The sequence below is a fragment of the Balaenoptera musculus genome, chromosome 10 (assembly GCF_009873245.2).
Source record: "Balaenoptera musculus isolate JJ_BM4_2016_0621 chromosome 10, mBalMus1.pri.v3, whole genome shotgun sequence".
NCBI lineage: Eukaryota > Metazoa > Chordata > Mammalia > Artiodactyla > Balaenopteridae > Balaenoptera > Balaenoptera musculus.
In genome coordinates this window covers 29,248,337-29,263,146 of record NC_045794.1, presented here as the reverse complement: position 1 = coordinate 29,263,146, position 14,810 = coordinate 29,248,337, and the positions used below count along the sequence as shown (strand labels likewise).

At 35.4% G+C, this 14,810-nt stretch overlaps 1 protein-coding gene across 3 annotated transcripts in view; it reads left to right on the top strand.

Moving 5' to 3' along the window:
* Positions 1-14,810, top strand: part of CPNE8 (copine 8) — a 318,962-nt gene that overhangs the window by 260,729 nt on the left and 43,423 nt on the right. For all 3 annotated transcript variants that reach the window (XM_036867581.1, XM_036867580.1, XM_036867582.1), the window contains one exon: positions 10,782-10,963. In XM_036867581.1, the coding sequence (XP_036723476.1) occupies positions 10,782-10,963 (182 nt within the window). The remainder of the gene's footprint in view (positions 1-10,781; positions 10,964-14,810) is intronic.

Genomic DNA, 14,810 nt, shown 5'->3' with positions numbered 1-14,810 from the left:
GGCAATTAGGCAAGAAAAAAAAATAAAAGACATCCAGATTGGAAAGGAAGAGGTAAAACTATTTTTATTTGCAGATGACATAATCTTTTATGTAGACAACCCTAAGGAATCCACTAAAAATCTATTAGAACTATTAAATGAGTTCAGCAAGATTGAAGGATTGAAGAGCCATATTAAAAAATCAATTCTTTCTCTATACACTTCCAATGAATAATATGAAAATGAAATTAAGAAAACAGTTCCATTTACAATAGTATCAAAAGGCATACAGTACTTAGGAATAAATTTAACAAAGTGAGTGCAAAACTTATATCCTAAAATTATATTCTGAAAAAATTTTGAAAGAAATTAAAGATCTAAATAAGTTGAAAAATATGCCACATTCATTGATTAGGAAATTCAACATTGTTAAGATGGCAATATTTTCCAAAGAGATTGACAGGTTCACTGTAATCTCTATCAAAATCTGAAAGGTCTTTTTTGAAGAAATGGATAACTGACCCAAAAATTCATTTGGAATTTAAAGGGGCCCAGAAGAACCAAAGCAGATTTGAAAAAAATAGAACAAAGTAGGAGGATTCATACTCTTTTTTGAAACTTAGTACAAAGCAACAGTAATCAAGGCAGTGTAGGTCTGGCATAAAGATAGATATATTGATCAATGAAATAGAATTGAGATTCCAGAAATAAACCCATGCATCTAAGGTTAACTGATTTTGAGAAGGGTACCAAGATAATTCAATGGGGGAAGAATAGTCTCTTCAACAAATGGTACTGGGACAACTGGATAGCCACAGGCCAAAGAATGAGGTTGGACTCTTAATAGATCAAAAATCTAAATGTAAGGGTTAAAATTATAAAGCTATTAGAAGAAAACATAGGGATATATCTTCATGACCTTGGATTTGACAATTGGTTCTTAGATATGACACCAAACACATGAGCAACAAGAGTAAAAAATAAATAAATTGAACTCCATCAAAATTAAAACTTCTTTATGCTCCATAGAACATAATTAACAAAGTGAAAAGACAAACCCCAGAATGGGATAAAATATTAGCAAATCAAATACCTCATAGAGGACTTGTATCTAGAATGTATAAAGAACTCTTATAATTCGAAAAAAGACAACCCAATTAAAAGTGGTATTCCAGTTATTCAGAAAAGCTATACAAATGACCAGTAAGCACATGAAAAGGTACTTGACATACTTACGTATCAGGAAACGCAAATCAAAATCATATTGAGATACTATTTCACACCCACTAGGTTGACTATAATCCAAAAGTCAGAAAACAATACGTGTTTGGAGCATGTGAAGAAGTTGGAACCCTCATATACTGCTGATGAGAATGTAAAATGGTGCAGCCACTTTGGAAGACTCTTTGGCAGTTCTTCAAGTTGTTAAACATAGAGTTACCATATGACCCAGCAGTTCCACCCTTGATATATATGCAAGAGACATGGAAACCTATATCCACACAGAAATTTGTACATGAATGTTTATAGCAGCATAATAGCCAAAATGTAGAAACAACCCAAATGTCCATCAACTGACAAACTGATTTTAAAATGTGGTATGTTCATACAATGGAATATTATTCAGCAATAAACAGGAATGAAATATGAAGTACCAAAACATGCTACAACACAGAAGGACCTTGAAATCACTTCACCAAGTGAAACCTAGTCATAAATGACCACATACTATGTAATTCTATTTACATGAAATGTCCAGAATAGGCAAATTAAAGAGACAGAAAGTAGATTAGTCATTGTTTAGTGCTGGGCTGGATGGAGTAATAAGAGAATGATTGTAAATAAGTACATTTTTTGAGGTGATGAAAATGTTCTAAAATTGACTGTATTGATGGTTCTGCTTATTTGTAAATATACCTAAAATAATTGAATTGTACATTTTAAATGGGTTAAATATAAGTTATATGAATTATATCTCAATGAAGCTTTTTAAAAGAGCCTATTCAAGTGTTATTTTTTTTTTTTTTTACAAAGACTTAGTGTACCTTTAAAACAAAATCAGATATGTTTGAAAATATTCAGGGTTTAAAATATTTCAAAATCCTTAGGCAAAGAGTTATAACTAAGAGTAAGGGCAATGGAATCTGCCTAGATTCATATTCTAGTTTGACCAATTATTACTGTGTGATTTGGTCAAGTTATTTAATCTGAAAGTTATTTGATCTGAAAAATAAGTGTAATAAAAGTACCCATGTCATAGGTTTGTTGAAAAGGGATTAAGTGAGATATGAAGTAAGTTCATGTTACATTCCATGCTATTATAATTATTATTGTTATTAGCTGATAACTCAATGTTACCAACCTACTACAAGTTCACTTTTCCATATGCATTGCTGCTGTTATAGAGGTGGTACAAATATGGTCCCAGATTCAAGGAATTGCCAAATTTTGTGGTACAGAACACAAGAGCATAAGAGTAGGAGAGGAAAGACAATAAGGGCTGGAATAAATAATGAAGGTTGTCTGATGTATGTGAGACATAAGCTGGAGGAGGAGAAAGTGGCAAAGTGAGAGGTAGGGATGGAAAAGAAAACATCATTAGTGGTATAGTGAAGAGATTGGTCTGGATGAAGATGCTACAAAGAGATAGAGGGAACATCTTTGAATGGGTAGGATTGGGCTCTGCTGTGCATGACAGGCTAAGATGTTTAGATATGCTGCGGTATTAGTAGCTTTTTTATTTTAGCTTTAAGTTGTGGTTTTCTTAGAGAAATAGAATTAGTTGCATATTGCAACCGATGGGTAACAATTCTTCTTACATTTGAGAGTTGCGTTAAATAACAACTTAGTAGTGGTATCGTTTATCTGTGGCTCCTGTACGCTTTTGAACAAGAGGCAAAATCCCTGCTTTAGAAAGAACTGTCACAGAAAAATTGCACCAGATAAGTTAGACAGGCAAGGAAGAATTTTTTCAGGATTTTTGCAATAGAAATCGAAGCTATTGCAATGAAAGAAATTGAACTCAATTCCTCCAAAGCAAAAGGTGAGAGGGTTTTTAAGTGCTGTGGTGAACTAGTGGAAAAGTACTGAGAGATTGGAGGGGAAATTGGTCTGTGTGATTAGGCCATCTGTGTTTACTAATTAGCACTTACTGAAGGTAGGCTCCCGCTCTCCCATAGAGACTAGGCAACAGAGGTGATTTTTTCTTGATGATTACATTTCAAAGGGATGGCTCCCAGGTCCCTGAGGAAGACATTCCTGGATTGTAGAAGATTTATATCTCAAAGGAACAGAGAAGGAATTCACAATTCCAAGTTTTCTAAAGTAAATGTTCTAAGAAACAGGAGGTCAGGGACTTAGTCAGGAGAAACCTTTCTTAAGTTTAGGCAAGCTGAGGGGAACATTAGGGCCCATCTTGGTCAGAAGACACTTTTTTAGAAATTTTGTCATTTGGCTCTTGAATGCTGATAACACTTTGGAAATATAAATGCATTTACACAATGAATTATCTTGAAACCAAAATTGGTCTGGGTATTATTATATGCATTATAAACCAAAGGGAGATCTTTCCTTTATTTTGTTTCTCTCTGGATCTCAAGTGTTTATTATTATTTTTTCCCTATCAAAAAAGAACTATGCGTTGAAGCATTTCTTCTTTGGACAATGTTTTAATGTAGAATTGAGCTTTATGAGCTGTTACAAGTCGCATTTAATTTCCATTTTCACTTAAGAAACTAAAGGGACACACACAAGGAGCTGTTTTCCAGGATGCAGCTTTGAGAAAGCAATGTGGTGTTGAAACCATCTGGACTGAAAACGTGACCGAACCCAGTTAAAGCCTCTGTATAAACTTTTAAGATTCTGGCGGTCGGGTGCGGAGATTGCTCGTTTTGCGGCCGCCAGAGACAAGCCTCCAGTCTGTGTGGATGAAAGGCTCTTGGTGCTCCAGCCAGGCATCAGGGCTGTGCCTCTGAGGTGGGAGAGCCAACTTCAGGACACTGGTCCACAAGAGACCTCCCAGCTCCACGTAATACCAAATGGCGAAAATCTCTCAGAGATCTCCATCTCAACATCAAGACCCAACTTCACTCAACGACCAGCAAGCTACAGTGCTGGACACCCTATGCCAAACAACTAGCAAGACAGGAACACAGCCCCATTCATTAGCAGAGAGGCTGCCTAAAATCATAATAAGGCCACAGACACCCCAAAACACACCACCAGACGTGAACCTGCCCACCAGAAAGACAAGATCCAACCTCATCCACCAGAACACAGGCACTAGTCCCCTCCACCAGCAAGCCTACACAACCCAATGAACCAACCTTAGCCACTGGGGACAGATACAAAAAACAACGGGAACTACGAACCTGCAGCCTGTGAAAAGGAGACCCCAAACACAGTAAGATGAGCAAAATGAGAAGAAAAAAAACCACACAGCAGGTGAAAAAGCAGGGTCAAAACACACCAGACCTAACAAATGAAGAGGAAATAGGCAGTCTACCTGAAAAAGAATTCAGAATAATGATAGTAAAGATGATCCAAAATCTTGGAAATAGAATAGACAAAATGCAAGAAACATTTAACAAGGACGTAGAAGAACTAAAGAGGAACCAAGCAATGATGAAAAACACAATAAATGAAATTAAAAATACTCTAGACGGGATCAATAGCAGAATAACTGAGGCAGAAGAACGGATAAGTGACCTGGAAGATAAAATAGTGGAAATAACTACTGCAGAGCAGAATAAAGAAAAAAGAATGAAAAGAACTGAGGACAGTCTCAGAGACCTCTGGGACAACATTAAACACACCAACATTCGAATTATAGGGGTCCCAGAAGAAGAAGAGAAAAAGAAAGGGACTGAGAAAATATTTGAAGAGATTATAGTTGAAAACTTCCCTAATATGGGAAAGAAAATAGTTAATCAAGTCCTGGAAGCACAGAGAGTCCCATACAGGAAAAATCCAAGGAGAAACACGCCAAGACACATATTAATCAAACTATCAAAAATTAAATATAAAGAAAACATATTAAAAGCAGCAAGAGAAAAACAACAAATAACGCACAAGGGAATCCCCATAAGGTTAACAGCTGATCTTTCAGCAGAAACTCTGCAAGCCAGAAAGGAGTGGCAGGATATACTTAAAGTCATGAAGGAGAAATACCTACATCCAAGGTTACTCTACCCAGCAAAGATCTCATTCAGATTTGATGGAGAAATTAAAACATTTAGAGACAAGCAAAAGCTGAGAGAGTTCAACACCACCAAACCAGCTTTACAACAAATGCTAAAGGAACTTCTCTAGGCAAGAAACACAAGAGAAGGAAAACACCTACAATAACAAACCCAAAACATTTAAGAAAATGGGAATAGGAACATACATATCGTTAATTACATTAAATGTAAATGGACGAAATACTCCCACCAAAAGACACAGACTGGCTGAATGGATACAAAAACAAGACCCATATATATGTGGTCTACAAGAGACCCACTTTAGACCTAGAGACACATACAGACTGAAAGTGAGGGGATGTAAAAAGATATTCCATGCAAATGGAAATCAAAAGAAAGCTGGAGTAGCAATTCTCATATCAGAAAAAATGGACTTTAAAATAAAGAATATTACAAGAGACAAAGAAGGACACTATATAATGATCAAGGGACTGATCCTAGAGGAAGGTATAACAATTGTAAATATTTATACACCCAATATAGGAGCACCTCAATACATAAGGCAAATACTAACAGCCATAAAAGGGGAAATTGGCAGCAACACAATCATAGTAGGGGACTTTAACACCCCACTTTCACCAATGGACAGATCCTCCAAAATGAAAATAAATAAGGAAACACAAGCTTTAAATGATACATTAAACAAGATGGACTTAATTGATATTTATAGGACATTTGACCCAAAAACAACAGAATACGCATTTTTCTCAAGTGCTCATGGAACATTCTCCAGGATAGATCATATCTTGGGTCACAAATCAAGCCTTGGTAAATTTAAGAAAATTGAAATCGTATCAAGTATCTTTTCCGACCACAACGCTATGAGACTAGATATCAATTACAGGAAAAGATCTGTAAAAAATACAAACACATGGAGGCTACACAATACACTACTTAATAACGAAGTGATCACTGAAGAAATCAAAGGGGAAATCAAAAAATACCTAGAAATAAATGACAATGGAGACACGGCAACCCAAAACCTATGGGATGCAGCAAAAGCAGTTCTAAGAGGGAAGTTTATAGCAATATAAGCCTACATCAAGAAACAGGAAACATCTCGAATAAACAACCTAACCTTGCACCTAAAGCAATTAGAGAAAGAAGAGCAAAAAAATCCCAAAGCTAGCAGAAAGAAAGAAATCATAAAGATCAGATCAGAAATAAATGAAAAAGAAATGAAGGAAACAATAGCAAAAATCAATGAAACTAAAAGCTGGTTCTTCGAGAAGATAAACAAAATTGATGAACCATTAGCCAGACTTATCAAGAGAAAAAGGGAGAAGACTCAAATCAATAGAATTAGAAATGAAAAAGGAGAAGTAACCACTGACACTGCAGAAATACAAAAGATCATGAGAGATTACTACAAGCAAATCTATGCCAATAAAATGGACAAACTGGAAGAAATGGACAAATTCTTAGAAATGCACAACCTGCCGAGACTGAACCAGGAAGAAATAGAAAATATGAACAGACCAATCAGAAGCACTGAAATTGAAACTGTGATTAAAAATCTTCCAACAAACAAAAGCCCAGGACCAGATGGCTTCGCCGGTGAATTCTATCAAACATTTAGAGAAGAGCTAACACCTATCCTTCTCAAACTCTTCCAAAATATTGCAGAGGGAAGAACACTCCCAAACTCATTCTACGAGGCCACCATCACCCTGATACCAAAACCAAACAAAGACGTCACAAAGAAAGTAAACTACAGGCCAATATCACTGATGAACATAGATGCAAAAATCCTCAACAAAATATGAGCAAACAGAATCCAACAGCACATTAAAAGGATCATACACCATGATCAAGTGGGGTTTATTCCAGGAATGCAATGATTCTCCAATATACACAAATCAATCAACGTGATATATCATATTAACAAATTGAAGGAGAAAAACCATATGATCATCTCAATAGATGCAGAGAAAGCTTTCGACAAAATTCAACACCCATTTATGATAAAAGCCCTGCAGAAAGTAGGCATAGAGGGAAGTTTCCTCAACATAATAAAGGCCATATATGACAAACCCACAGCCAACATTGTCCTCAATGGTGAAAAACTGAAACCATTTCCACTAAGATCAGGAACAAGACAAGGTTGCCCACTCTCACCTCTATTATTCAACATAGTTTTGGAAGTGTTAGCCACAGCAATCAGAGAAGACAAAGAAATAAAAGGAATCCAAATAGGAAAAGAAGAAGTAAAGCTGTCACTGTTTGCAGATGACATTATACTATACATAGAGAATCCTAAAGATGCTACCAGAAAACTCCTAGAGCTAATCAATGAATTTGGTAAAGTAGCAGGATACAAAATTAATGCACAGAAATCTCTTGCATTCCTATATACTAATGATGAAAAATCTAAAAGTGAAATTAAGAAAACACTCCCGTTTACCATTGAAACAAAAAGAATAAAATATCTAGGAATAAACCTACCTAAGGAGACAAAAGACCTGTATGCAGAAAATTATAGGACACTGATGAAAGAGATTAAAGATGATACAAATAGATGGAGAGATATACCATGTTCTTGGATTGGAAGAATCAACATTGTGAAAATGATTATACTACCCAAAGCAATCTACATATTCAATGCAATCCCTATCAAACTACCACTGGCATTTTTCACAGAACTAGAACAAAAAATTTCACAATTTGTATGGAGACACAAAAGACCCCGAATAGCCAAAGCCATCTTGAGAACGAAAAATGGAGCTGGAGGAATCAGGCTCCCTGACTTCAGACTATATTACAAAGCTACAGTAATCAAGGCAGTTTGGTACTGGCACAAAAACAGAAATATAGATCAATGGAACAGGATAGAAAGCCCAGAGATAAACCCACGCACATATGGTCACCTTATCTTTGATAAAGGAGGCAAGCATATACAGTGGAGAAAAGACAGTCTCTTCAATAAGTGGTGCTGGGAAAATTGGACAGGTACATGTAAAAGTATGAAATTAGAACACTCCCTGGCACCATACACAAAAATAAACTCAAAATGGATTAAAGACCTAAGTATAAAGCCAGACACTATCAAACTCTTAGAGAAAAACATAGGCAGAGCACTCTATGACATAAATCGCAGCAAGATCCTTTTTGACCCAGTCCTAGAGAAATGGGAATAAAAACACAAATAAACCAATGGGACCTAATGAAAGTTAAAAGCTTTTGCACAGCAAAGGAAACCATAAACAAGACCAAAAGACAACCCTCAGAATGGTAGAAAATATTTGCAAATGAAGCAACTGACAAAGGATTAATCTCCAAGATTTACAAGCAGCTCATGCAGCTCAATAACAAAAAAACAAACAACCCAATCCAAAAATGGGCAGAAGACCTAAATAGACATTTCTCCAAAGAAGATGGCCAACAGACACATGAAAGAATGCTCAACATCCTTAATCATTAGAGAAATGCAAATCAAAACTACAATGAGGTATCATCTCATACCAGTCAGAATGGCCATCATCAAAAAATCTAGAAACAATAAATGCTGGAGAGGGTGTGGAGAAAAGGGAACACTCTTGCACTGTTGGTGGGAATGTAAATTGATACAGCCACTATGGAGAACAGTATGGAGGTTCCTTAAAAAACTAAAAGTAGAACTACCATACAACCCAGCAATTCCACTACTGGGCATATACCCTGAGAAAACCATAATTCAAAAAGAGTCATGTACCAAAATGTTCATTGCAGCTCTATTTACAATAGCCAGGACATGGAAGCAACCAAAGTGTCCATCATCGGATGAATGGATAAAGAAGAAGTGGCACATATATACAATGGAATATTACTCAGCCATAAAAAGAAATGAAATGGAGGTATTTGTAATGAGGTGGATGGAGTTAGAGTCTGTCATACAGAGTGAAGTAAGTCAGAAAGAGAAAAACAAATACAGTATGCTAACACATATATATGGAATCTAAGGAAAGAAAAAAAAAAGGTCATGAAGATCCTAGTGGCAAGATGGGAATAAAGACACAGACCTACTAAAGAATGGACTTGAGGATATGGGGAGGGGTAGGGGTGAGATGTGACAGTGTGAGAGAGTGTCATGGACATATATACACTACCAAATGTAAAATAGATAGCTAGTGGGAAGCAGCCGCATAGCACAGGGACATCAGCTCTCTGCTTTGTGACCACCTATAGGGGTGGGATAGGGAGGGTGGGAGGGAGGGAGATTCAAGAGGGAAGAGATATGGGAACATATGTATATGTATAACTGATTCACTGTGTTTTAAAGCAGAAACTAACACACCATTGTAAAGCAATTATACTTCAATAAAGATGTTAAAAAAAAAAAAAGAAACTAAAGGGACTTTCAGGCTGCCTTTGTGCTGATAATTAGGGCAACTGAATGTGAATCTATATGTGTTTGAGTGGTAGCGCATATATTACTTTCTCTCTCATATTCATCTTATTCAAATGAAACATCCTACATTTGTGGATGACCCAGACAATAATAACAGTAGTAGTTAAACTTTACATTTCTATGGTACTTTATAATTTTTAATCACTTCCACACATGTAATCTTATTTTGTCTTCCCAGTAAATACTGTGGTAGGATTTATAATAGAAATTATATAGTTGTCCTGCAAATGGCAAGACCTGACTTTGAGCCTTTTGACTCCTAGCTAAATGTCTAGTTAGAAACTCTGAATAATTTTTCAGCTCTAGAGATTTAATTTGCATGATTTTGAAAATCTCTATACTCTTCTCTTTTCAAGTGATTAAATTGAGATATGTCTCAAATATTCAGTTTATGTTTGTGATACAACTTTAGGAAGGCCTCATAATTATTGAAGCCTATTACATCAGTTGGGTCCTCTGATTATAGCATAAGGATTCAAACTAAAGGCACACAATTTTTAAAAATAAAGATTACAATAAAATATGATTAACAAAAATACTTTTATGCTTCTTCTGTCAAAAATAGCCTATGAGGGGCTTCCCTGGTGGTGCAGTGGTTGGGAATCCACCTGCCAATGCAGGGGACACGAGTTCGTGTCCCGGTCCGGGAGGATCCCACATGCCGCAGAGCGGCTAGGCCCGTGAGCCACAACTACTGAGCCTGCGCGTCTGGAGACTGTGCTCTGCAACAAGAGAGGCCACCATAATGAGAGGCCCACGGACCGCGATGAAGAGTGGCCCCCGCTTGCCACGACTAGAGAAAGCCCTTGCACAGAAACGAAGACCCAACACAGCCATAAATAAATAAATAAATAAATAAATAAATAAATAAATAAATAAATAAATTTATTTAAAAAAAAAAAAGAATAGCCTATGACATTGACAATGAGAAATAATTTTTGAAAAAATCTGCATATGCTTTAGCATACCTTTGGGAAACTTTCTACATATCTGATCTAATTTAATAAATATCTCTGTCAATATTTATCCAAAAGAAGATATTTAACATACTATGAATGTAGGCAGAAAACATGATTTTTAATATTTGAATCTGAAATAGATATCAAGAAAAATGTCCCAAAAATTATATCTTTAGCCTGATCACTCATGTTTGAAATATTTTTTTCTGTCATCAGGCAACCCTACCCAGCCGACTTCTCTCCACTACATGAATCCTTATCAACTGAATGCCTATGGTATGGCACTGAAAGCAGTGGGAGAAATCGTTCAAGATTATGACAGTGATAAAATGTTCCCAGCTTTAGGTTTTGGTGCAAAACTGCCTCCAGATGGAAGGATATCTCATGAGTTTGCTTTGGTAAGAATACATTGAAAGAATTGATATTTTGAAAAAAAATAATGTGTTGGATCTTTTCATTGGCTTGCTGCTTATGCTTTAATTACTCATGTAGCAACTTCTTATGACTATACACTCAGCTTAATTTTGGTGAATGATTGATTTAGGAGTGTGCTATTAATGGGAAAAAAGACAGTTAAGTAGATTAGCAGTAAATCTACCTAAAGTGCATCTGATCTATAAATAGGAGTTCTATTCTGGTTAACTATTGCTGCATAACACGTTCTGTTATATTCGTGATTTGTGGGTCAGGAATTTGAGCAGAATACAATGGGGGATGGTATATTCTTCAGGATGTCTGGGGCCTCACCTGGGATACCTTGATTGGCTAGAGATGGCTGGAATTATTCTACTAGAGACATATATCTGGGTTTTATTCTGGCTGTTGGTTAGATTCCTCAGTTCTCCATGTCATATCTCCTGGAGTTAGTATGTCCCCTAAGATGGCTCATTAGCTTATGTCTGATGCCTAAGCTAGGATGGCTGAAATAGCTGGGTTGTCTAGGCATCTTTCCTTCATTCTACATACAACTTGTCCATATGGTTATCACAGACTTCATCATAGTGTAGTGGTCTCAAGGTAGTCATATTTCTTACACAGCAACCAGCTTTCCCAGAGTGAGTATTCTAAAAGGCTGGGGCAGAAACTGCAGGGCCTTGGAAGTCCCAGAAAGTTATTTCTCCTACATTCTCTTGGTCAAGCAAGTCACTAAGTTCAGCCCAGTTTCAAGATAGGGGAAACACATCTCAATGGGAGGGGTATCAAAGAATGTGTAGCTATCCTTAATCTTCCATCTTCTAAAATGTCATTTCTTTTCAAATATAAAGGATTAGTTATGGCTGGAATTTTCTTTTCAAGTGTGAAGCAATAATTATAGCTATAATTAATTATGGTTTCAATATAATGGAGTAAATATGACTGGAATAAATATTTTTCTATTTAATGTTTAATTTACATAAATCTACTCCTGCTATATGATTACAAATAAGCAATGTACTGCATTCTACCTTTAAAATAAATTTCACACAGATGGTGCTTATATGCCTAATCAGTCTTATTCTTACTTGCACTTTCTAATGAAATAATGGGAAACTCATTGGAGGAATGGTTAGATATCATTTTGGAAAAAAATTAGATTTTCCTAATAGAAATGCCTCCCTACCTTACCCTATATATTGTAAAAGTAAACTCTTCCATGCCCAATATTTTTGTAGGTCTTTTTTTGTTGTTTTTATTCTTGTTACAAAAGTAATATATATATATATATTTAAGTTCTACAAGAAAAATAGAAATAAACAATAATGCAATCATTTATTAAGTAATTACTGAGTATCAAGCCAGGTACTTTATACTCATTTCTTATATAATCTTCATAAAATTCTTATCGGATAGGTATATAACAACTGTCACATCACACTAGTCTATCAAGAGCCACTCATATTAAATAAAGTGAAAAGAGCACCCCCAGGAGTTGTATAATTTATCTCAGAGTCACAGAAGTTAATCAGGTTTACAGAGGACAGGACTTGAACCCAGGTCCATCTTATTTTAGAATCCACATTCTTAACCACTACTATACCACTTTTTATAAAAGCATCTGTAATAATCCCATGTCTCAGATATGTCCTTTATGAACACCATTATGTATTTATATATATACATATATATATGTATATATACATACACACACATACCCCCCCAGAAGCTTTCATATGATTAGACTTCATCTTCCTTAAATATATTTTAAGAGCTATATTTTAACTTTTTCTCCTATACTTATTCTTGCTTTTTCTATTCCAGAGCCCACACAATTTCGGGGAAGGTTGCTGGAGGTTTTAATTTTTCCTCTGTGAAATAGCCCACTTGCCACAACCACCAATATCATATAAAAATGAATATCTGTTGGGATTTTGTTGTGTCTTAGAGGATTAAATTCTCCCAGAAACTTATAAGACCATGAAAATCACCCATGTGATCCTGAGTCTTAAGTGCCTCAGGAAAAAGGTCATGAACTATTTTAAGGCTTAAGAAAAGGAATAATTATGTTAAACTAAATGATATTGATTAATTTTCCTTCCATAAGTTTCTTCTCACCTTTGTGTATGATTTTTCTTTTTCCTTTTTCTCTCCCTCCAATTTTCTGCTTTTCCTACCTCCACATTCATTCCTTGTAACCAAACCTATGCAAAGGAGGGACTTTTTTATTATTTGCATCTTAAATGATTCTTTGAACCCAACTCAAATATTTATAGGATAGAGATCATACCCCTTTAAATTCATGAAAAATAGTTTCTAAAATTGATGAAGCAACAATGATGATGTCGATGATGATGATAATGCCTCACCTTTAATGTTACCTAATAATTCTATGACTTTAATTTTTTTCAAAGCACTTTTGTTTTCTTGAATAAGTAAGAAAGGCAAAGGTTAAGTAGGTCTTCAGAGAGATAGTGCTCCATTTGATTTTTGTGTTAACTTCAGCCTAAATAACTGCAGTGTATATCTGTAGGTGCTGAAAATGGCAAATAGAAAAACTTCAGTCCATGTCAATCTGGCAATTAGTGTACTACCTAATATTACCAAACCCTCATATTTCCATGGTAAGTATTTGTGATATGTATTCACAATCATTAATCTGTTTATCACACCAAATTCAAATAATCTTTCAGATAGCAAGGGAGGCCTTTAAAACAATTTTTAAATCCCTAATTGTGAGTTTGAGGCTAGCACAGATGTTGAAATTGAGCTTTACTCAATCAAAAGGATTTACGGTAAACCCCAGCTTTTCATTTGAAATATGTGTAAGAATAGATATAGTGGAAAAAGAAAAGGGAATGGAAAAAGAAAGGAAAAATATACTAATATCACCACATTAGCACTTTTGGTTGTGGAAAGAATGTCATGTCTCATGATGATTCTTGGTGACTCCTTATAGAGTAAGGCTTTAGAGGAAGTATTTCTAATGGGCATGTAGCCAGTGACCCTTAAAAGAAGGTCTTCTGTGTTGATCAATAGAGAGAAATGCTATATCTGTCCAAGTGATTTCTCCTACCAAATATCTAAAATCACTGGCATACTTTTCACTTATTTTGGCATTTATAGAAATCTAGCAATTTAATATTTATGTGTACACATTTTCTTCCAACTAAACTCAACAGTATAATCACCAAAGGTCTTTAACACTGCATGCAGAAAATAGAAGCTCAATAGATATTTGTTTACTGAATAAAAGGGAGAATTCTCTCAACTTTCCCCTGTAGTAAGCAGTCAGTCTCTGGGCAGCTACAGATACATTTCAAAGAGTAAAACAACAGCTCCTAACAGCTCTCTTCAGCATTTTGCAGCATGTTAGCCCCACTGAAAATTGTTACAGGCTATAGGTAGCAACAGAGACTATGAGCCTCACTTCCAGAACTGAACCTAAATCTCCAGTACAATCCCTCAGGGAGCCAAATGAAGGGAAAAAACTGGTGAGAGCTGGACACTCCTCACTTAAGTCTGTGTGTGGGATTATTGCTCATTTTGAAGTTTGTTCTTTATACTTTCTATGTGTTCTACAAATTAACATTCATTATTTCAGAAGTGGAAAAGTTTGTTAATTAAAAAGGAAATAAAAAATAGGGCATCCACTGCCCTCTTCATTAATAAACAACAAAATTGAATGTACTTATTTTCAAAAACATTCTGTTTTACTTCTGTGTTAGAGCCACACATAAGCTTATTTTTATTTGTCATAACAAGCAAAAACTAATTCTCCACATAATTATTTTAAGAAATATTTTTTTAAAGATTTATAAAATCTTTCTA